Source organism: Rhinopithecus roxellana, chromosome 1 (assembly GCF_007565055.1).
Source record: "Rhinopithecus roxellana isolate Shanxi Qingling chromosome 1, ASM756505v1, whole genome shotgun sequence".
Taxonomy (NCBI): Eukaryota; Metazoa; Chordata; class Mammalia; order Primates; family Cercopithecidae; genus Rhinopithecus; species Rhinopithecus roxellana.
The window spans coordinates 41,931,115-41,957,260 of record NC_044549.1 but is presented as its reverse complement, the minus strand read 5'-3'; the positions used below and the strand labels follow the sequence as shown (position 1 = coordinate 41,957,260).

General features: G+C 35.9%; 1 protein-coding gene across 4 annotated transcripts in view; it reads right to left on the bottom strand.

Moving 5' to 3' along the window:
* The window catches only part of STXBP5L (syntaxin binding protein 5 like), a 468,757-nt gene that overhangs the window by 401,060 nt on the left and 41,551 nt on the right, over positions 1–26,146 (bottom strand). For all 4 annotated transcript variants that reach the window (XM_030941686.1, XM_030941695.1, XM_030941689.1 and 1 more), the window contains exon 3: positions 13,899–13,996. In XM_030941686.1, coding sequence (XP_030797546.1) covers positions 13,899–13,996 — 98 coding nt within the window. The remainder of the gene's footprint in view (positions 1–13,898; positions 13,997–26,146) is intronic.

Sequence of the window (26,146 nt, the reverse complement as noted above, 5' to 3'; positions counted from 1 at the left end):
AAGAAATCATAGATGACACAAATAATGGAAAAACACCCATGATCATAGATTGGAAGAATCAATAGCATTGAAATGATCATACTGCCCAAATCAATGTACATATTCAATGCAATTCCTATCAAATTATCAATGCCAACAGCATTCTCCACAGAATAAGAATAATTGTAAAATTCATATAAACCAAAAGAGTCCCAATAGCCAAAGAAATTTTAAGCAAAAAGAATAAAGCTAGAGACATCACATTCCCTGTTTGTCACAGTAGGTCACAGCACTAACCACAACAGCAAAGTCATGGAATCAACCTAAGTGTTCATCAATGAATGATATGAAGGGTTAGTTAAAAAACTGTCATATATGTGTGTGTGTGCACATATGTGTGCGTGTGCACGTGTATATCATAGTAGTATATTATACTAGTATTCCATGGCACATACATATATATACACACACATACATATATACACATATATAAAATGTGATATATATACACACATATATGCATGTGTACATATATGTATTATTCCATGACGCTTATATACGTGTGTACATAGATGCATGTGTATGTGTGTGTGTATGTATGTATGTGCCATGGAATACTATTCAGCCATACAAAGAATAAAGTTGTGTATTTTGCAGCAATATGGATGGAACTGGAGGCCATTATCCTAAGATGTGAAATGACTCAGAAATAGAAAGAAATAGAAAGTCAAAAACCATGTGTTCTCACTAACTATATGTTTAGTAGAAGCTAAATAGTGTGTACACATAGACATACAGAGTTGAACACTAAACATTAGAGGCTCCAAAAGGTGGGATGGAGTTAAGGAGTTGAGGGGGGTGGCGAAGGATAAAATAGTACCTACTGAGTACAACATAAACCATTTGGGTGATGGGTACAAAATCCTCAATTTCTCTACTACCCAATATATCCATGTAACAAAATTGCTCTTGAAAAATCTACAAAAAAATTTTAAATAAAGAAATAAAATTGTAAAAGCAACTGAGTGGTACCATAAGGCTTTACAGAACACAATCTGCAGGAAGGTCCAAATTTCTAACTAGATTTTTCCCAATGCCCAGGTGCTCAACCTGGAACCTTCCTCCTATAGAGAAAACTAAAATGTCAGAATTAAGTCCTACTTTCTGCTTAAGTTGTCCCCAGACTGGGAAACAATGGCAGGGCAACAATATAGTTCTAGGGCAATGTCTAACATCTGGTGCTCACTGTAAGTGTTCCCAGTCCAGGAAACAACAGGGCAGGGTTTTAATTCCAGAGCAGCATTTAAGTTCTGTTGTTCACTGTAAGTCTTCCACAGACCAGGCAACAATGGAAGAGGAATGAGTTAGTTCCAGTGAATTGTGTTAGTTCTAGTGCTCAATATAAGCTCCCTCTAGAATGGAAAGAAACAGCAGGCCACTGCTCAGGAGACAAGAAGGAAAAGATCTGGAAAGCATATGTAAAAAAAAAATAATAATAATAATGGATAAAAATTCCAAAATCTAGAGAAAGAAGACACTATCCAGGTACAGGAAGTTCAGGGGCCACCAATCAAATTCAACCCAAAGGAGAAATCTCCAAGGCATATCATAATCAGTGAAATGAAAAGATAGGATACTCAAAGCAACAGAAGAAAAGAAACATCACATTGGACAGCATCCTGAATACAGATTGCAGCAGATTTCTCAGCAGAAATCCTGAAGTCCAGATGATAATGGGATGTTATATTGAAAGAGAAGGGAAAAAACTGCCATCCAAGAATACTGTGCCCAGCAAAGGTATCATTTAAACACATTCAAAGACTCCCAAACAAACAAAAGCTGAGAGAATTCGTCAAAACATGACCTGTCTTACAAGAAATACTAAAAGCTGTTCAATCTAAAATAAATGGACACTAGTGTATAATATGAAAACACTTGAAGGTGTAAAACTCACTGATAAAAGAAAAAAAAAGACTAATTCAGAATACTCTAAAACTGTAATTTGAATAAGCCATTTATATCTTGAGTGTGAAGGCTAAAAGACAAAAACCTAATAAAATCAATAATTACTACAATAACTGGTTAAGGAACAGATAAAACAAAAAGTTGTAAACTGAAACACCAATAAATTAAATTATTCGGGGGGTGGTGTTAAAAGATAGACTTTGGTTTTGTTATAATACTTTTCTTCTCTATGCAGTAAAAGTTAAGTCACAATCAGTTTTAAATGACCTGAATTTTTGTAAGCCTCATGGTAACCACAGTGCAAAAACCTATAAATGATAGACTAAAAATAAGTAGCACAAAATCAAAACATACTACCAGAGAAATTCTCTTAACCACAAAGGAAAACAGTAACAGAGGAAAACAGAAAGTATCTACAAAACAACCAGAAAACAAGTAATAAAATATCAACAGAAAATAATCCTGAAGGTAAATGGACAAAAGTCTTCAATTAAAAGAGTGCAAGCCACATGTAGAAAAATAAAACTGGATCTCCATCTCTCACTTTACACAAAAATCAACTCAATGTAGATAAAAGACTTAAATATAAGACCTCAAACCATAAAAATTCTACAAGATAACATTGGAAAAACTCTTCAGGACATTGACTTAGGCAAGAATTCATGCCTAAGACCCCAAAAGCAAATGCAACAAAACCAAAAATAAATAAATGGGACCTAATTAAACTAAAAAGCTTCTGTACAGCAAAAGAAATAATCAGCAAACAGACAACCCACCTAGTGAAAGAAAATCTTCACAAACTATCCATCCAACAAAGGACTAGTATCCAGAATCTACAAGGAACTCAAACAAATTAACAAGAAAAAAACAAATAATCCCATCAAAAAATGAGCAAAGGACATGAATAAATAATTCTCAGAAAAGATATACAAACAACCAACAAACATGTGAAAAAACACTCAACATCACTAATTATCAGGGAAATGCAAATTAAAACCATGATGAGATTACACCTTATTCCTGCAAGCATGGCTATAATTTAAAAGTCAAAAAAAAAAAATAGATGTTGGCATGGATGTGGTAAAAAGGGAACACTTTTATACTGCTGATAAGAATGTAAATTAGTACAAACACTATGGAAAACAGTATAGATGTTCTTTAAAGAACTACAAGTAAAACTACCATTTAATCTAGCAATCCCACTACTGAGTATCTACCCAAAGGAAAATAAGTCATTGTATGAAAAAGACGCAGGCACACACATGTTTATGGTGGCACAATTCACAATTGCAAAGATATGGAACCAATCTAAGTGTCCATCAACCAACAAGTGGATAAAGAAAAAATGGTATACATACACCATGGAATGCTACTCAGCCATAAAAGGAATGACATAATGTCTTCTCCAAGAACTTAAATGGAGCTGGAGGCTATTATTCTAAGTGAAGTAACTCAGGAATGAAAAATCAAATATCATATGTTTTAAGTGAGAGCTAAGCTATGAGGATGCAAAGGCATAAGAGTTATATAATGGACTTTGGAGACTCAGAATGGGGTAGGGATAGACTATATATTGGGTATAGTATACAATGCTCAGGTAACAGGTGCACTAAAACATCAGAAATCACCACTAAAGAACTTATCTATGTAACCAGAAACAATCTGTACCCCCAAAGCTATTGAAATTTATTTTAAAAATTAAAGTGCAGAGTGGCTGAATGGATTTTTAAAAGACCCAACTATATACTGTCTACAAGAAACTCAATTTACCCCTACAGATATGCACAAACTGAAAGTAAAGGGGTGAATAAGATATTACATGCAAATGGAAGCCAACATAGAGCAGGAGTGGCTATACTTATATCAGATAAAATAAACTTTAGTCAAGAATGATAAAAAAAAAAAAAAGATACAGAAGGCCATTATATGATGATGAAGGGGTTAATACAATAACAGGATATTACAATTATAAATATATATGCACTCAACACTAGAGCACCCAAATAAATAAGACAAATATTAACCGACCTAAAGAGACAGATTGACTGTGACACAATAACAGTAGAAAACCTCAGCACTCCACTTTCAGCATTAGACAGATCATCTGAACAGAAAATCAAATAAGAAACATCAGAGTTAAACTGCACTCTTGACCAAATGAACCAAACAGACATTTATAGAACATTCCATCCAACAGCTGCAGAATACACATTTTTCTCAACAGCACATGCAACATTCTCTGGGACAGACCATATGTAAGGTCACGAAACAAATCTTAATACATTTTTAGAAGTCAAAATCATTAAAAAACTTTTTTGACCATAATGGGATAAAATTAGAAATAAACCACAGAAGGAACATCAGAAACTGTATAAAATCATAATTATTAAGCAACATATTCCTAAACAATGAAGAAATTTAAAAGAAAATTGAAAATTTTCTTGAGACCAATTAAAATGGAAACACAACATACTAAAACCTATGAAATATAGCAAAAGCAGTTCTAAGAGGAAAGTTGTTTATAGCAATAAAAAGCCTACATCATAAAAATTAGAAAATTACATCATAACACTGCACCTCAAGAAATGGAAAGCAAAAACAATTCAAAAGCAACATTAGTAGAAGGAAAGAAATAATAAACATTAGAGTTTAAAGATATAAAATTGAGACCAAAAAAAACAAATATCAACAAAATGAAAATCAATTTTTTGAAAAAATAAATGAAATTGAAAAGCTTTAGCTAGAGTAAGAACAAAGGAAAGAAGACCTAAAAAACCCAGCCCAGGCTTGCTAGGCCAAGCAGCTTAGCACTACTCTAGAAAATCGCAGAAATGAAGATGGCTGAATAGGAATACCTCCAGTCTGCAGCTCCCAGCATGATCAACACAGAAGATGGGTGATTTTTACATTTCCAACTGAGGTACCTGGTTCATCTCATTGGGACTGGTTGGACAGTGGTGCAGCCCACGGAGGGCAAGATGAAGCAGGGTGGGGTGTTGCCTCACCCAGGAAGCACAAGGTGTCAGGGGATTTCCCTTTCCTAGCCAAGGGAAGCTGTGACAGATGTGACAGACTACCTGGAAAAACAAGACACTCCCCGCCCAAATACTGCACTTTTCCCAAGGTCTTACCAACCGGCAGACAAGGTGATTCTCTCCTGTGCCTGGCTCGGTGGGTCCCACACCCACTGAGCCTTGCTCACTGCTAGCACAGCAGTCTGAGGTTGATCTATGAGGCTGCAGCCTGACTGGGGGAGGGGCATCCACCGTTGCTGAAGCTTGAGTAGGTAAACAAAGTGACCAGGAAGCTACAACTGGGTGGAGCCCACCACAGCTCAACAAGGCCTACTGCTTCAAGAATCCAACTCTGTGAGCAGGGCATAGCTGAACAAAAGGCAGCAGACAACTTCTGCAGACTTAAGTGTCCCTGTCTGATAGCTCTGAAGAGAGGAGTCTTTCTCCCAGCATGGTGTTTGAGCTCTGAGAATGGACACACTGCCTCCTCAAGTGGGTTCCTGACCCCTGTTGTAGCCTAACTGGGAGACACCTCCCAGTAGGGACTGACAGACACCTCATATAGGCGGCTGCCCCTCTGGGACGAAGCTTCCAGAGGAAGGATCAGGCAGCAATATTTGCTGTTCTGCAACATTTGCTGTTCTGCAGCATCCACTGGTGACACCCAGTCTAACAGGGTCTGGAGTGGAAATCCAGTAAACTCCAACAGAGCTGCAGCTGAGGGACCTGACTGTTGAAAGGAAAACTAACAAACAGAAAGGAATAGCATCAACATTAATAAAAAGGTTATCTATACCAAAACCCCATCTGTAGGTCACCAACATCAAATACCAAAGGTAGATAAAATCACAAAGATGGGGAGAAAACAGAGCAGAAAAACTGAAAATTCTAAAAATCAGAGTGCCACTTCTCCTCCAAAGGATCGCAGCTCCTCGCCAGCAATGGAACAAAGCTGGACGGACAATGACTTTGATAAGTTGACAGAAGTAGGCTTCAGAAGGTCAGTAATAACAAACTTCTCCGAGCTAAAGGAGAATGTTCGAACCCATTGCAAGGAAGCTAAAAACCTTGACAAAAGATTAGATGATTGGCTAACTAGAATAAACAGTGTATAGAAGACCTTAAATGACCTGATGGAGCTGAAAACCATGCATGAGAACTTCATAACACATGCACAAGCTTCAATAGCCGATTCGATCAAGTGGAAGAAAGGGTATCAGTGATTGAAGATCAAATTAATGAAATAAAGTGACAGGAGAAGTTTAGAGAAAAAAAGAGTAAAAAGAAACAAACAAAGCCTCCAAGAAATATGGGACTATGTGAAAAGACCAAACCTACGTTTGATTGGTGTACCTGAAAGTGATGGGGAGAATGGAACCAAGTTGGAAAACACTCTTCAGGTTATTATCCAGGAGATTTTCCCCAACCGAGCAAGACAGGCCAACATTCAATTTCAGGAAATAAAGAGAACACCACAAAGAAAGTCATCGAGAAGACAGCAACCCCAAGATTCATAATTGTCAGATTCAATAAGATGAAATGAAGGAAAAAATGTTAAGGGCAGCCAGAGAGAAAAGTCGAGTTACCCACAAAGGGTAGCCCATCAGACTAACAGTGGATCTCTTGACAGAAACCCTACAAGCCAGAAGACAGTGGGGGCCAATATTCAACATTCTTAGAGAAAAGAATTTTCAATGCAGAATTTCATATCCAGCCAAATTCAGCTTCATAAATGATGGAGAATTAAAATCCTTTACAGACAAGCAAATGCTCGGATATTTTGTCACCACCAGGCCTGCCTTGCAAGAGCTCCTGAAGGAAGCACTAAACATGGAAAGAAACAACCAGTACCAGCCACTGCAAAAACATGCCAAATTGTAAAGACCATTGAAGCTATGAAGAAACTGCATCAATTAATGGGCAAAATAACCAGTGAACATCATAATGACAGGATCAAATTCACACATAACAATATTAACCTTAAATGTAAATGGGCTAAATGCCCAATTAAAAGACATAGACTGGCAAATTGGATAAAGAATCAAGACCCATCAGTATTCAGGAGACCCATCTCATGTGCAGAGACACACATAGGCTCAAAATAAAGGGATGGAAGAAGATCTACCAAGCAAATGGAAAACAAAAAAAAAGCAGGGGTTGCAATCCTAGTCTCTGATAAAACAGACTTTAAACTAACAAAGATCAAAAGAAACAAAGAAGGCCATTATATAAAGGTAAAGGGATCAATTCAACAAGAAGGCCTAACTATCTTAATATCCTAATATCCTAACTATACGCACCCAATATAGGAGCACCCAGATTCATAAAGCAAGTCCTTAGAGACCTACAAAGGGACTTATACTGCCACACAACAATAATGGGAGACTTTAACACCCCACTGTCAATATTAGACAGATCAATGAGACAGAAAGTTAACAAGGATCCCCAGGACCTGAACTCAGCTCTGCAACAAGCAGACCAAATAAACATCTACAGAACTCTCCACCCAAAATTAACAACATACATACTTGTCAGCACCATATCAAACTTATTCCAAAATTGACCACATAATTGGACCTAAAGAACTCCTCAGCAAACGTAAAAGAACAGAAATCACAACAAACTGTCTCTCAGACCACAGTGCAATCAAATTAGAACTCAGGATTAAGAAACTCACTGAAATCCATACAACTACATGGAAGTGAACAACTTGCTCCTAAATGACTACTGGGTAAATAACGAAATGAAGGCAGAAATGAAAGTGTTCTTTGAAACCAATGAGAACAAAGACACGACGTACCAGAATCTCTGGAACACATTTAAAGCAATGTGTAGAGGGAAATTTATAGCACTAAATGCCCACAACAGAAAGCAGGAAAGATCTAAAATCGACACCCTAACATCACACTTAAAATAACTAGAGAAGCAAGAGCAAAGAAATTCAAAAGCTAGCAGAAGGCAAGAAATAACTAAGATCAGAGCAGAACTGAAAGAGATAGAGACACAAAAAAACCTTCAAAAAATCAAGGAACCCAGGAACTGGCTTTTTGAAAAGATCAACAAAATTGATAGACCACTAGCAAGACTAATAAAGAATAAAAGAGAGAAGAATCAAATAGATGCAATAACACATGATAAAGGGGATATCACCCCCGATCCCACAGAAATACAAATTACCATCAGAGAATAAACACCTCTACGCAAATAAACTAGAAAATCTAGAAGAAATGGATAAATTCCTGGACACATACACCCTCCCAAGACTAAACCAGGAAGAAGTTGAATCTCTGAATAGACCAATAACAGGCTCTGAAATTGAGGCAATAATTTATAGCCTACCAACCAAAAAAAGTCCAGGACCAGAAGAATTCACAACCGAATTCTAGCAGAGGTACACAGAGGAGCTGGTACCATTCCTTCTGAAACTATTCCAATTAATAGAAAAAGAGGGAATCCTCCCTAACTCATTTTATGAGGCTAGCATCATACTGATATCAAAGCCTGGTAGAGACACAACAAAAAAAGAGAATTTTAGACCAATATTCCTGATGAACATTGATGCAAAAATCCTCAGTAAAATACTGGCAAACCTAATCCAGTAGCACATCAAAAAGCCTATTCCCCCACAATCAAGTTGGCTTCATCCCTGGGATGCAAGCCTGGTTCAACATACACAAATCAGTAAACATAATCCATCACACAAACAGAACCAACGACAAAAACCACATGATTATCTCAATAATGCAGAAAAGGCCTTTGACATAATTCAACACCCTTTCATGCTAAAAACTCTCAATAAACTAGATATTGACGGAACATATCTCAAAATAATAAGAGCTATTTATGACAAACCCATAGCCAATATCATACTGAATGGGCAAAAACTGGAAGCATTTCCTTTGAAAACCAGTACAAGACAAAGATGCCCGCTCTCACCACTCCTATTCAACATAGTGTTGAAAGTCCTGGCTGGGGCAATCAGACAAGAGAAAGAAATAAAGGGTATTCAATTAGGAAATGAGGAAGTCGAATTGTCTCTGTTTGCAGATGACATAATTGTATATTTAGAAAACCCCATTGCCTCAGCCCAAAATCTCCTTAAGCTCATAAGCAACTTCAGCAAAGTCTCAGGATACAAAATAAATCTACAAAATCAAAAGCATTCCTATACACCATTAACAGACAAACAGAGCGCCAAATCATGAGTGAACTCCCTTTCACAGTTGCTACAAAGAGGATAAAATACCTAAGAATGCAACTAATAAGGGATGTGAAGGACCTCTTCAAGGAAAACTACCAGCCACTGCTCAACAAAATAAAAGAGGACACAAACAAATGGAAGAATATTCCATGCTCATGGATAGGAAGAATCAATAACATGAAAATGGCCATACTGCCCAAAGTAAATTATAGATTCAATGCCATCCCCATCAAGCTACCAATGACTTTCTTGATGGAATTGGAAAACACTACTTTAAAGTTCATATAGAATCAAAAAAGAGCCCACATTGCCAAGAAAATCCTAAGCAAAAAGAACAAAGCTGAAGGCATCAGGCTACCTATACTACCTATACTTCAAACTATACTACAAGGCTACAGTAACCGAAACAGCATAGTACCAGTACTAAAACTGATAGATAGATCAGTGGAACAGCACAGAGGCCTCAGAAATAACACCACACATCTACAACCATCTGATCTTTGACAAACCTGACAAAAATAAGAAGTGCGGAAAGGATTCCCTGTGTAACAAATGGTGCTGGGAAGACTGGCTAGCCATATGTAGAAAGCTGAAACTGGATCCCTTCCTTACACCTTATACAAAAATTAATTCAAGATGGATTAAAGATTTAAAACGTTAAACATGAAACCATAAAAACTCCAGAAGAAAACCTAGGCAATACCATTCAGGACATAGGCATGGGCAAGGACTTCATGACTGAAACACCAAAAGCAATGGCAACAAAAGCCAAAATAGACAAATGGGATCTAATTAAACTAAAGAGCTTCTGCACAGCAAAAGAAACTACCATCAGAGTGAACAGGCAACCTACAGAATGGGAGAAAATTTTTGCAATCTACCTATCTCACAAAGGGCTAATATCCAGAATCTACAAAGAACTCAAACAAATTTACAAGAAAAAAACAAACAACCCCATCAAAAAGTGGGCAAAGGATATGAACAGACATTTCTCAAAAGAAGACATCTATGTAGCCAACAGACATGAAAAAATGTTCATCATCTCTGGCCATCAGAGAAATGCAAATCAAAACCACAATGAGATACCATCTCATACCAGTTAGAATGGCAATCATTAAAAAGTTGGTAAACAACAGATGCTGGAGAGGATGTGGAGAAATAGGAACACTTTTACACTGTTGGTGGGAGTGTAAACCATCGTGGAAGACAATGTGGCAATTCCTCAAGGATCTAGAACTAGAATTACCATTTGACCCAGAATCTCATTACTGGGTATAGGCCCAAGGGATTATAAATCATGCTACTATAAAGACACATGCCCACATATGTTTATTGTGGCACTATTCACAATAGCAAAGACTTGGAACCAACCCAAACATCTATCAATGATAGACTGGATTAAGAAAATGTGGCATATATATACCATGGAATACTATGCAGCCATAAAAAAGGATGGGTTCATGTCCTTTGCAGGGACATGGATGAAGCTGGAAACCATCATTCTCAGCAAACTATCACAAGGACAGAAAACCAAACACTGCATGTTCTCACTCATAATGTGGGAATTGCACAATGAGATCACTAGGACACAGGGTGAGGAACATCACACACTATGGCCTGTCGGGGAGTGGGACTAGGGGAGGGATAGCATTAGGAGAAATACCTAATGTAAATGATGAGTTGATGGGTGCAGCTACCAACATGGCACATGTATACCTAGGTATCAAACCTGCACATTGTGTGCATGTACCCTAGAACTTAAAGTATAATTTAAAAAAAAAAAAGAAAAAAAAGGAAGACTAAGGCAGAGCCTCCAATTGACCTCAGTGAACAAAAAGATTTATCATGGCAACAACAACAAAAAAAAAATTTCATAAAATGAAAAACTGAAAAGGAGATATTATATCTCATACCACAGAAATACAAAGGCTCATTAGAAACTATTAGGAACAACTATGCACCAACAAATTTTAAAACTTCAAAGAAATTGATAAATTTCTAGACATATACAACCTACCAAGATTGAAATATGAAGAATTAGAAACCCTGAACAGACCAATAATGAGTAACATGATTTAAGCAGTAATTAAAAAAAAAAATATTTCAAAAAAAGAAAAACCCAAGACCTGATAGTATCATGGCTGAATTATACCAAACATTTAAAGAACTAATACCTCTTCTACTCAAACTCCTAAGAAAAAAATTGAAAAGCGGGGAATACTTTCAAACTCATTCTATGAGGCCAGCATTATCCTAATACCGAACAAAAAAGAACACTACAAGCCAATATCCCTGATAAACCTACATGCAAAAATCCTCAACAAAATACTCACAAATCAATTTCAACAAGACAACATATTTTTAAAAAATCATTTATCATTATCAAGTGGGAATCATCTCAGAAATTTATGAATGGTTCAACATACACAAATCAATAAACATGATATATCACAGTAACATAATCAAGAACAAAAACTATCTGATCATTTCAATAAGTGCTGAAAAATCATCTAATTTCAAGTTTCACACTATCTGGTTTCCAATCTACAAAGCTACAGTAAGTAAAAACAGTGTAGTAGTAACATAGAAACATACCTATAGATCAGTGGAATAGAATAGAGAGCCCACAAACAAACCCTAAAATGTATGATCAAATAATTTTTGACAAGAGTGCCAGGACCATTCAATGGAGAAGACAGCCTTGTCAACAAATGGTGCTGGGAAAATGGGATATCCAAATGCCAAATAGTGAGATTAGATTCTTTTACTATACACAAAAATTTACTCAAAAATTGATAAAAGTCTTAAATGTAAAACCTAAAACTATAAAACTCTTAGAAGAAAACAGGGTAAAAACTTTATTCCACTGGATTTGGTAAAGATTTCTTACATATGACCCCAAAGCACAGGCAACAAAAGAAAAAAATAGCCAACTTGAACTTCATTAAAATTTAAAATATTTGGATCAAAGGGCAATTACTATTGGTGAAAATGTAAACTAGTAGAGCTGCTGTGGGAAACAGAATGACAGTTCCTCAAAAAATTAAAAATACAATTATCATATGATCCAGCAATTCTCCTTCTGGATATATACCCAAAAGAACTAAAAGCAAGGTCTCAAAGAGGTATTTGTATACCTATGTTCATAGCAATATTATTCATAATAGCTAAAACATGGAAAAAAACCAAATGTCCATAAATTAATGAACAGATATCAAAATATGAAATATACATACAATGAAATATTATTCAGTCTTAAAAAGGAAGTTCTCACATAGGCTACAACATGGATAAATGTTGAGGACGTTATGCTGAATGAAATAAGTCAGTCCCAAAAAAGAATAATACTGTATGCTTTCACTTATATAAGTTACCTAGAGTAGTAAAAATTACAGAAATAGAAAGCAGAATGGTGGTTTCCAGGGGCTACAGGAAGAGGAATATGGAGAGTTATAATTTAATGGGTATAGAATTTCAGTTTTACAAAGTGAAAGAGTTACAGAAAAGGACAGTGATGATGGTTGCATAATATTATAAATTTATTTAATAACACTGAATGGTACACTAAAAAAATTAAAACTAAAATATCCAATTATCACATGACCCTTCAGTTGTACTCCTGTGCATTTACACCAGAGAAATAAAAACTTAGGGTCACACAAAAATATGTACACGGATGATCATAGCTGTTTAGTAAGAATAGCCAAAAACCGGAAACAAGTCAAATTTCCTGGAACAGGTGAATGGCTACACTGTGATACATCTAAACCATGGAATATTATCCAATTCAGTATAAAGGAATAAACTATTGATATATGCAACAATATAAATGAATATTCAGAGAGTTATACTGAATGAAAATGGCCAATCACCAAAAATTATAAACTGTATGATTCTGTTTATATAACATTTTTGAAGTGGCAAAATTATTGAAATGAAAAACAAAGTAGTGGTTGTTAGGGGTCAAGGATGGGGTTGGAGGGACAAGGTGTGACTATAAAAGAGCAATGTGAAGAATCCTTGTGGTGACAGAAATGTTTAGTATCTTGATTGTATAATGTCAATATCCTGATTGTGATATTACACTATAGTTTTCTAAGATATTATAATTGGAGCAAAGTAGGTGAAAGAATATGAATATCTCTGTATTATTTCTTATAACTACATGTGCATCTACAATTATCCCAAAATAAAAAGTTTAATTTTAAAAAACAGGATGATACTAAAGTAGAATTTGGGAGGAAATTTATAGTACTATAGGCACATATTAGAAAAGAAGAAAGTTCTCAAATTAATTACCTGTTTCCACTTTAAAAACTAGAGAAAGAAGATCAAATTAAACCCAAGGTAATCAAAAGCAAAGAAATTTAAATGATCAAAGCAGAATTCAATGAAATTGAATATAGAAACACAATAAAGAAGAGCAACGCAACCAAAAGTTGATTCTTTGTAAGAATCATGAGAATCAATAAAACTGATAAACTTCTAGGCAGATGGATAAGGAAAAAAGAGAAGATACAAATTACAAATAACAGGAGTTAAAGAAGAGACATCAATACTGATCTCAAAGACATTAAAAATATGCCAATAAATTTGAAAGTGTAGATTTTTCACAATAGTTACTCATTTCTTAGAAAATAATAAAGTTCATTTGGTCATAAATATTTCTCTTACCTGAATATTTAAAGAAATGTAATTGGCATTAATGTGGCAAATAATGAACCAAAAATTAAGGATACATTCGTATAGCACCTGTTCTCGTCCCAATAGCCAAGATTTTCTGAACTGGATCAAAGGCTAATGCTGTGGGCTGATGAGGAAAACCATGCCGAACTGTCTGAAAGAGAGTAAATAATACAAATAAGTCTCCAGGGAAATAAAAATTGCAATCACAAGATACCATTATACAGCCACCAGAATGTCTAAAATTAGTTAAAAGGAAAAAAAAGCTACCACCAAACATTAACACAGATATGGAGTAACCTAAACTCATACATTGTTGATGGGAGTGTAAAATGATACAAACACTTTTTAAAAATGTCTTGCAGTTTCTTATAAAACTAAACATACATCTGTCTTACAATCTAGCAATTCCACTCCTATGTGTATACTCAGGAAAATTAATAGTATATGTTCATAAAATGATTTGTATAAGTAAGACACTACCAGCTGTATTCAAAACAGTAAAAATCTGGAAACAGCCCAGGTGTCCAACAAGAGAATCAAAAAACAAACTGTGATATGATATAATCATACAATGGAATACTACTCAACAATTAAAAGATACAAACTACTGATAGATGCAACAACACAAATGATTCTCAAAAACACTATGCTAAGAAGCCATACACAAAAAGTTCTTGAAGAGTTATTGATTGGAAAGGAATACGAAGAAACTTTTTTGAGTAAAGATGTAATATTCTGTATTTTCATAGCAGTTTGGATTACACAAGCATATACATTAGTTAAAATTCATAAAATGGTACAATAAAATTTGTGATTTATCTGCATATAAATTACACCTCAAAAAATGTTAAGGAATTATTAGAAACAAATATTAAAATCTATTTAATGCTATGTATACTGAGGTGTTAAAGGGTAAAGTATACTGACATCTGCAACTTGAAAATGCATCCACAAAATAATATAGATAAAAGGGTGGACAGATGGATGGATAGATACATGATAAGTGAATATAGCAAAATAACTGTCAAATATTAGTGGTAAGAATATACGTATGAGTGAGTGTTCACAATATAATTCTTTCAACTTTTCTTTCTGTTCCTGCCTTATACATCTAATAAATGGCATGTATAAAAAAACCTACATCATAAAAATTAGTGAAAGAATCAATGTTTTCCTTCTAAGGTTAGGAATTAAACAAGTATTTCCACTCTATCCACTTCTATTCAATATTGTACTGAAGGTTCTATCCAGAGCAATTAGAAAAGAAAAAGAAATAAGACACATCCAGATAGGAAAACAAGAACTAAATCTACCTGCAGGGAACACAGTTTTGTATAAATGCAATCCTAAGAAATACACTAAAAAATTATTAGAACTAATAAAGGAGCTCTGCAAGTTAAGGTTACAAAACTAATGTAAAAAAGTCAATTGTGGGCTAGGCACAGTGGCCCATGTCTGTAATGTCAGCACTTTAGGAGGTCAAAGCAGGAGGATTGCTTGGGTCCAGGAGTTCAAAACCAACCTGGGCAATATTACAAGACCCCATATCTACAAAAATAAAAATAAAAAAAAGAGAGAGAAATTCACCAGGCATGATGGCGCACACCTGCAGTCCCAGCTACTAGGGAGGCTAAGGCAGAAGGATCACTTGAGCCCAGGAGGCTGAAGCTGCAGTGAGCCATGATCATGCCACTACGCCCCAGCCTGAACAATAGAACAAGACCCCATCTCAAAAAAAAAAAAAAAAAAAAAAAAAGTCAATTGTGAGATCTTTCAAGGCTATTGGAGCTACTGGCAACAAATTACTGTATAATTTTCCACTGCTGCTTATTTATAATGAGTTTTCCCCACTACAAGTTTATATTTCACATCATGTTTGTTCAATGGTCTTTAAGTGAATCTATTTCAAGCATGTCCATTAGATCCATTTTTTGTTAGAACAATGCCTGACAATTGCTTAGAAACTATATGGAAAATGGGCTGGGTGCAGTGGCTTACAACTGTAATCCTAGCACTTTGGGAGGTCAAGGTAGGTGGATCACTTGAGTTCGATACCACCCTGGGCAATATAGTGAGACCTTGTCTCTATTAAAAAAAAAAAAAATAGATGGGCATGGTGGTGCATGCCTATGGTCCCAGATACTCTGGAAGCTGAGGTGGGAGGATAACTTGAGCCCAGGAGGTTGATGCTGCAGTAAGCCATGATCACACCACTGTACTCCAGCCTGGGTGACAGAGTGAAAAAGAAGCTATATGGAAAGAATTTTAAAAATTATTCACACCTTTATTCATTGACCAAGGATATTGTTTATTGATAAGGGCACAGGGTACTTTATATAGTTGCATGATCAAGCATCCATCAATGCCAAAAGAAGAAAAATGACATTAATTGTCAGAACTATAGAAACAGTGAGTTTAAGTCACTACTTCAAAGTGTTTTTATGAAGATAAATGTCTTGATTCATCATGTGGCAAAATCAGGATTATAAATCCAGTGCTTTACCATTAGGCTATAATAAATGTTTTCATGAGGACTTAAAAGTGAAATTTTTAAAAAATAAAAAGGCAATTGTATTTCTGTATACTAATATTAAACTATCTAAAAATAAAATAAAGAACCCCATTTATAATAAATAGGATTCAAAGGAATAAAATATATAGGAATAAAATGAACAAAAGAAGTGCAAAACTTGTACTCTGAAAACTACAAAATATTATTATTATTATTATTATTATTATTTTTTTTTTTTTTTTTTTTTTTTTTTTTTTTGAGACGGAGTCTCGCTCTGTCACCCAGGCTGGAGTACAGTGGCCGGATCTCAGCTCACTGCAAGCTCTGCCTCCCGGGTTTATGCCATTCTCCTGCCTCAGCCTCCCGAGTAGCTGGGACTACAGGCACCCGCCACCTCGCCCGGCTAGTTTTTTGTATTTTTTAGTAGAGACGGGGTTTCACCATGTTAGCCAGGATGGTCTCGATCTCCTGACCTCGTGATCCGCCCGTCTTGGCCTCCCAAAGTGCTGGTATTACAGGCTTGAGCCACCGCGCCTGGCCCAAAATATTATTTTAAAAAATAAAAGACCTAAATAAAAGTCATCCCAGATATTTATAGATTAAACGTTAATGTGGCAATACTCTCCAAATTGATATTAAAATCAATGCAACCTCTGTCAAAATCCCAGCTGGCTTTTTTGCAAAAATTGACAAACTAATCCTAAAATGTATATAGATATCCAAGAGACTCATAATAACAACACAATCTTGAAAGAGAACAAAGTTAGATAACTCACATTTTTCTATTTCAAAACTTATACAACCTAAAGTAATCAAGAAAACAAGGTATTGGCATAAGGATAGACATATAGATTAATGGAACAGAAATGAGATTCCAGAAATAAATTAAATCCTCACATTTTCAGTCCCTTAATTTTTGAAGAGTGCCAAGACAATTCATTAAGGAAAGACTAATCCTTTCAGCAAATGGTGTTCAGCAACTCTATATCCACATGCAAAAGAATCAAGTTAAATCCCTTACTCATAACATACACAAAAATTAACTCAAAATGGATCATACATTTAAATATAAAAGCCAAAGCTATAAAACTCCAAGAATAAAGAAATATGTTTAAATCTTAGTGACTTGAGATTAGGTAATGTTTTTTGAATTATTTTTTAATTGACAAATAAAAATTATAAATGTTTATGGTTAGAACATGATGTTTTGATGTACATCTACACTGTGGAAAGGTAGACAATGATTTCTTAAATATAACACCAAAAACACAAGCAACGAAACAAAAAACAGACATATTGAACTCTGTCCAAAGCAAAAACTTATGCGCTATAGAGGATGCCATCAAAGAAAGTTAAAGAAAACAAATCTGGAGGCATCACATTATCTGACTTCAAACTATACTACAAGGCTATAGTTACCAAAACAGTATGGTACTGGTATAAAAATAGGCATGTAGACAAATGGAACAGAATAGAGAACCCAGAAATAAAGCTGAATACTTTGACAAGGTATTTGACCTTCAACAAAGCAACCAAAAATATAAGGTAGGGAAAGGACACCCTATTTAACAAATGGTGCTGGGTAATTGGCAAGCCATGTGTAGAAGAACGACACTGGATCCTCTTCTCTCACTTTATACAAAAATCACCTCAAGATGGATCAAAGTCTTAAATCTAAAACCTGAAACCATAAAAATCCTAGAAGATAACATTGGAAAAACTCTTCCAGACATTGGCTTAGGCAAAAGAGTTCACGACCAAGAACCCAAAAGCAAATGCAACAAAAACAAAAATAAATAAATGGGACTTAATTAAACTAAAAAGCTTCTGCACAGCAAAAGAAATAATCAGCAGAGTAAACAGACAACCCACAGAATGGGAGAAAATATTCACAAACTATGCATCTGACAAAGAACTAATATCCAGAATCTACAAGAAACTCAAACAAATCAGCAAAAAATAAAAATTAAAAAATAATAATCCCATGAAAAAGTGGGCAAAGGACATGAATGGACAATTCTTAAGAGAAGATATACAAATGGCCAACAAACATGAAAAGTGCTCAACATTACTAATTATCAAGAAAATGCAAATTAAAACCACAATGAGATAACACCTTACTCCTGCAAAGACTGGCCATAATTTAAAATCAAAAAATAATAGATGTTGGCATGGATGTGGTGAAAAGTGAACACTTTTACACTGCTGGTGGGAATATAAACTAGTACAACTCCTATGGAAAACAGTATAGATATTCCTTAAAGAGCTAAAAGTAGAACTACCATTTGATCCAGCAATCCCACCATTGGATATCTACTCAGAAGAAAAAAAATCATTATATGAAAAAGACACATGCACATGCATGCTTATAGCTGCACAATTTCCAATCACAGAAAAACATGGAACCAGCCTAAATGCCCATTAACCAATGAGTGAATAAAAAGAATATGGTATATATATACCATAAAATACTACTCAGTCATAAAAAGGAATGAAATAATAGCATTTACAGAAGCCTGGGAGGAGTTGGAGACCATTATTCTAAGTGAAGTAACTCAGGAATGAAAAACCAAATATCATATGTTCTCACATATAAGTAAGAGCTAACCTATGAGGACACAAAGGCATAAGAATGATATAATGGATTTCGGGGGTTCAGGAGGAAGGGTGGGAGTGGGATGAGAGCTAAAGACTACATATTGGGTACAGTGTACACTGCTCAGGTGATGGATGCCAAAAATCTCAGAAATTAGCACTAAAATACTTAGCTATGTAACCAGCTGTTCCCCAAAAACTATTGAAATAAAAATGTGAAAGGATAATCCACAGAACAGGAAAATAATTTGCAAATCAAATATCTGAAAAAGAACTTACATCCAGAATATATAAAGAACCCTTAAAGTTCAATAAAAAGACAAATAACCTAAATTTAAAATGGGCAAAGGATCTCAACAGACATTTATTATATAATAAATAAATAATATATATAAATGGCCAATAAACACAGAAAGATCCTCAACATCATTAGCCATTAGGGAACTGTAAATCATAACAACAACATACAACTATGCACCCAGTAGGATAACTATAATAAAAAACAGATATAATAACACATGTTGGTAAAGATGTAAAGAAGTTGGAGCCCTAATACATTGCTGTTAGAAATATAAAAACATGCAGGCTCTTTGGAAAATATATTGGTAGTTCCTCAATATATGAAATACAGAGTTACCATATGATTCAGCAATTCTGCTCCTGGGCATAAACCCAAGAAAAATGAAAACATAAATATAAACAAAGCTCTTGTAATGTTCATAGCACCATTATTCATAGCAGCTAAAAAGAAACAACTCAAATGTCCATCAACTGATGAATAAATAAATAAAATGTGGTATATCCACACAATAGAATATTATTCATCAATTTTAAAAAATGAAGTACTGATATGTGCTACAACATAGATGAACCTTGAAAATGTTATGCTAACTGAAGAAGCTAGTCACATACTACATGATTCCATTTACATGAAGTGTATAGAATAGGAAAATCTATAGAAACAGAATTTATATTAGTGGTTGCCTAGGGATGGGGGTTCAGAGTAATAGGAATTGACTGTTAATGCGCACAACGTTCCCTTCTGGACTGATGGAAATGTTCTAAAATTGATCGTGGAGGTTGTTGCACAACTCTGTGAATATACCAAACACCACTGAAATGTACACTTTAGGTGAATTGTATGGTGGGTGGGTTATATTTCAATTTGAAATAAAAGAATATTTTTCTCCTCAAGAACAGCAAATAATATTATGAGACAAAGTATGCAATAAAAAGTTAAGGTCAGTTGGGGTAACTAGTTGATTTCAAAAGAATCAAGGACATCAACTGGAATGATATAGATGCAGTAGAATAAAAAGGAGCAAAAACATAGAACAGAGTTTGAAGACAACTATGTCAAGCTTAAAAAATTCTCAGTTTTAGACAAAGTCAAAAAGTGTTCTTGAAATATTATAATTAATGCTCAGTGAAGTAAGATAATGGTAGCAAAGCTAGTAAAAAAAATGAGTTTCTTAAATATCTAGCTCTTCTTGATGCTACTTTGCTTTGCTTGTTTTCTTTTGTTCCACTCTCCCTTCAAAATACTACAGAAATGAAGTGGCCAACGTATCAATAGCTACAAAAATCTATCTAGATATTTGAAGCAAATAAATATGTAATAGAAAGAATTGGTTACAAGTATGTGGGAGGGTTGGTCATATTACCCTAAGGTAAGGAAGTTGCTACCACTTCTGAGGATGAAATATGTAAACTGTACTCAGTGCTGATATTGCAAGAGGCACTACCAGAAACAAAATGACTTTTGCTTCCCCTCTACTTTTTAATCTGGTGTAAGTGCCTCCTATTGGCAGAATCTAATCAGAACCCAGCTACCAAAAAAATCTGAGTATTTTAGGGTAGTTTTAGTTTTAGTTTTCTTAGTATAATTGGGAACACAAAGGGACCTGGATAGAACTAACAGCGGTACTTTGGCAAAGCAGAATTTATATTAGGCCTGATTGTCCAGGCTTAATACTATCATAATATTGCAAAATAGCCTCAAAACCACCTGTGACAGGGACTGCCTACTGTTTCCCAATGTCCACATTTTTCCCTTCTTCTATACTAACAGAAGTTTTAGTTCAGCAGATAACAATCCAGTTGAATACTATATTTACCAGCCTCTATTGCAGGCTAGACCAGATTGTGAACAAAGGAAAACAGAAGAAATGATATATAATATATTCTTTTTTTATTTTTATTTTTATTTTTTTATTATATTTTAAGTTCTAGGGTACATGTGCATAACGTGCAGGTTTGTTACATATGTAAACTTATGCCATGTTGGTGTGCTGCACCCATCAACTCGTCAGCACCCATCAATTCATCATTTATATCACGTATAACTCCCCAATGCACTCCCTCCCTCCTCCCCCCTCCCCATAATAGGCCCCAGTGCGTGATGTTCCCCTTCCTGAGTCCAAGTGATCTCATTGTTCAGTTCCCACCTATGAGTGAGAACATGCGGTGTTTGGTTTTCTCTTCTTGTGATAGTTTGCTAAGAATGATGGTTTCCAGCTGCATCCATGTCCCTACAAAGGACGCAAACTCATCCTTTTTTATGGCTGCATAGTATTCCATGGTGTATATGTGCCACGTTTTCTTAATCCAGTCTGTCACAGATGGACATTTGGGTTGATTCCAAGTCTTTGCTATTGTGAATAGTGCCGCAATAAACATACGTGTGCATGTGTCTTTGTAGTAGAATAATTTATAATCCTTTGGGTATATACCCAGTAGTGGGATGGCTGGGTCATATGGTACATCTAGTTCTAGATCCTTGAGGAATTGCCATACTCTTTTCCATAATGGTTGAACTAGTTTACAATCCCACCAACAGTGTAAAAGTGTTCCTATTTCTCCACATCCTCTCCAACACCTGTTGTTTCCTGACTTCTTAATGATTGCCATTCTAACTGGTGTGAGATGGTATCTCATTGTGGTTTTGATTTGCATTTCTCTGATGGCGAGTGATGATGAGCATTTTTTCATGTGTCTGTTGGCTGTATGAATGTCTTCTTTTGAGAAATGTCTGTTCATATCCTTTGCCCACTTTTTGATGGGGTTGTTTGTTTTTTTCTCGTATATTTGTTTGAGTTCTTTGTAGATTCTGGATATTAGCCCTTTGTCAGATGAGTAGATTGCAAAAATGTTCTCCCATTCTGTAGGTTGCCTGTTCACTCTGATGGTAGTTTCTTTTGCTGTGCAGAAGCTCTTTAGTTTAATGAGATCCCATTTGTCAATTTTGGCTTTTGCTGCCGTTGCTTTTGGTGTTTTAGACATGAAGTCCTTGCCCATGCCTATGTCCTGAATGGTACTACCTAGATTTTCTTCTAGGGTTTTTATGGTATTAGGTCTAACATTTAAGTCTCTAATCCATCTTGAATTATTCTTCGTATAAGGGGTAAGGAAAGGATCCAGTTTCAGCTTTCTACTTATGGCTAGCCAGTTGTCCCAGCACCATTTATTAAATAGGGAATCCTTTCCCCATTTCTTGTTTCTCTCAGGTTTGTCAAAGATCAGATGGCTGTAGATGTGCGGTATTATTTCTGAGGACTCTGTTCTGTTCCATTGGTCTATATCTCTGTTTGGTACCAGTACCATGCTGTTTTGGTTACTGTAGCCTTGTAGTATAGTTTGAAGTCAGGTAGCGTGACGCCTCCAGCTTTGTCCTTTTGACTTAGGATTGTCTTGGCAATGCGGGCTCTTTTTTGGTTCCATATGAACTTTAAAGCCGTTTTTTCCAATTCTGTGAAGAAACTCATTGGTAGCTTGATGGGGATGGCATTGAATCTATAAATAACCTTGGGCAGTATGGCCATTTTCACGATATTGATTCTTCCTATCCATGAGCATGGTATGTTCCTCCATTTGTTTGTGTCCTCTTTGATTTCACTGAGCAGTGGTTTGTAGTTCTCCTTGAAGAGGTCCTTTACATCCCTTGTAAGTTGGATTCCTAGGTATTTTATTCTCTTTGAAGCAATTGTGAATGGAATTTCATTCCTGATTTGGCTCTCTGCTTGTCTGTTACTGGTGTATAAGAATGCTTGTGATTTTTGCACATTAATTTTGTATCCTGAGACTTTGCTGAAGTTGCTTATCAGCTTAAGGAGATTTTGGGCTGAGACAATGGGGTTTTCTAAATATACAATCATGTCATCTGCAAACAGGGACAATTTGACTTCTTCTTTTCCTAACTGGATACCCTTGATTTCTTTCTCTTGCCTGATTGCCCTAGCCAGAACTTCCAACACTATGTTGAATAGGAGTGGTGAGAGAGGGCATCCCTGTCTTGTGCCAGTTTTCAAAGGGAATTTTTCCAGTTTTTGCCCATTCAGTATGATATTAGCTGTGGGTTTGTCATAGATAGCTCTTATTATTTTGAGGTACGTTCCATCAATACCGAATTTCTTGAGCGTTTTTAGCATGAAGGGCTGTTGAATTTTGTCAAAAGCCTTTTCTGCATCTATTGAGACAATCATGTGGTTCTTGTCTTTGGTTCTGTTTATATGCTGGATTACGTTTATTGATTTGCGAATGTTGAACCAGCCTTGCATCCCAGGGATGAAGCCCACTTGATCATGGTGGATAAGCTTTTTGATGTGCTGCTGAATCCGGTTTGCCAGTATTTTATTGAGAATTTTTGCATCGATGTTCATCAGGGATATTGGTCTAAAACTCTCTTTTTTTGTTGTGTCTCTGCCAGGCTTTGGTATCAGGATGATGTTGGCTTCATAAAATGAGTTAGGGAGGATTCCCTCTTTTTCTATTGATTGGAATAGTTTCAGAAGGAATGGTACCAGCTCCTCCTTGTACCTCTGGTAGAATTCAGCTGTGAATCCATCTGGTCCTGGACTTTTTTTGGTGGGTAGGCTATTAATTGTTGCCTCAATTTCAGAGCCTGCTATTGGTCTATTCAGGGATTCAACTTCTTCCTGGTTCAGCCTTGGGAGAGTGTAAGTGTCCAGGAAATTATCCATTTCTTCTAGATTTTCTAGTTGATTTGCGTAGAGGCGTTTATAGTATTCTCTGATGGTAGTTTGTATTTCTGTGGGGTCAGTGGTGATATCCCCTTTATCATTTTTTATTGCATCTATTTGATTCCTCTCTCTTTTCTTCTTTATTAGCCTTGCTAGCGGTCTGTCAATTTTGTTGATCTTTTCAAAAAACCAACTCCTGGATTCATTGATTTTTTGGAGGGTTTTTTGTGTCTCTATCTCCTTCAGTTCGGCTCTGATCTTAGTTATTTCTTGCCTTCTGCTAGCTTTTGAATGTGTTTGCTCTTGCCTCTCTAGTTCTTTTAATTGTGATGTTAGAGTGTCAATTTTAGATCTTTCCTGCTTTCTCTTGTGTGCATTTAGTGCTATAAATTTCCCTCTACACACTGCTTTAAATGTGTCCCAGAGATTCTGGTATGTTGTATCTTTGTTCTCATTGGTTTCAAAGAACATCTTTATTTCCGCTTTCATTTCGTTATGTACCCAGTAGTCATTCAGGAGCAGGTTGTTCAGTTTCCATGTAGTTGAGCGGTTTTGATTGAGTTTCTTAGTCCTGAGTTCTAGTTTGATTGCACTGTGGTCTGAGAGACAGTTTGTTATAATTTCTGTTCTTTTACATTTGCTGAGGAGTGCTTTACTTCCAATTATGTGGTCAATTTTGGAATAAGTGCGATGTGGTGCTGAGAAGAATGTATATTCTGTTGATTTGGGGTGGAGAGTTCTATAGATGTCTATTAGGTCTGCTTGGTGCAGAGATGAGTTCAATTCCTGGATATCCTTGTTAACTTTCTGTCTCGTTGATCTGTCTAATGTTGACAGCGGAGTGTTGAAGTCTCCCATTATTATTGTATGGGAGTCTAAGTCTCTTTGTAAGTCTCTAAGGACTTGCTTTATGAATCTGGGTGCTCCTGTATTGGGTGCATATATATTTAGGAGAGTTAGCTCTTCCTGTTGAATTGATCCCTTTACCATTATGTAATGGCCTTCTTTGTCTCTTTTGATCTTTGATGGTTTAAAGTCTGTTTTATCAGAGACAAGGATTGCAACCCCTGTTTTTTTTTGTTCTCCATTTGCTTGGTAGATCTTCCTCCATCCCTTTATTTTGAGCCTATGTATGTCTCTGCATGTGAGATGGGTCTCCTGAATACAGCAGACTGATGGGTCTTGCCTCTTTATCCAGTTTGCCAGTCTGTGTCTTTTAATTGGAGCATTTAGTCCATTTACATTTAAGGTTAATATTGTTATGTGTGAACTTGATCCTGCCATTATGATATTAACTGGTTATTTTGCTCGTTAGTTGATGCAGTTTCTTCCTAGCCTCGATGGTCTTTACATTTTGGCATGTTTTTGCAATGGCTGGTACCAGTTGTTCCTTTCCATGTTTAGGGCTTCCTTCAGGGTCTCTTGTAAGGCAGGCCTGGTGGTGACAAAACCTCTAAGCATTTGCTTATCTGTAAAGGATTTTATTTCTCCTTCACTTATGAAACTTAGTTTGGTTGGATATGAAATTCTGGGTTTAAAATTCTTTTCTTTAAGAACGTTGAATATTGGCCCCCACTCTCTTCTGGCTTCTAGAGTTTCTGCCGAGAGATCTGCTGTTAGTCTGATGGGCTTCCCTTTGTGGGTAACCCGACCTTTCTCTCTGGCTGCCCTTAAGATTTTTTCCTTCATTTCAACTTTGGTGAATCTGGCAATTATGTGTCTTGGAGTTGCTCTTCTCGAGGAGTATCTTTGTGGCGTTCTCTGTATTTCCTGAATTTGAATGTTGGCCTGCCCTACTAGGTTGGGGAACTTCTCCTGGATGATATCCTGAAGAGTGTTTTCCAACTTGGTTCCATTTTCCCCCTCACTTTCAGGCACCCCAATCAGACGTAGATTTGGTCTTTTTACGTAATCCCATACTTCTTGCAGGCTTTGTTCATTTCTTTTTCTTTTTTTTTCTTTTGGTTTCTCTTCTCGCTTCATTTCATTCATTTGATCTTCAATCGCTGATACTCTTTCTTCCAGTTGATCGAGTCGGTTCCTGAAGCTTGTGCATTTGTCACGTATTTCTCATGTCATGGTTTTCATCTCTGTCATTTCATTTATGATCTTCTCTGCATTAATTAGTCTAGCTGTCAATTCTTCCACTCTTTTTTCAAGATTTTTAGTTTCTTTGCGCTGGGTACGTAATTCCTCCTTTAGCTCTGAGAAGTTT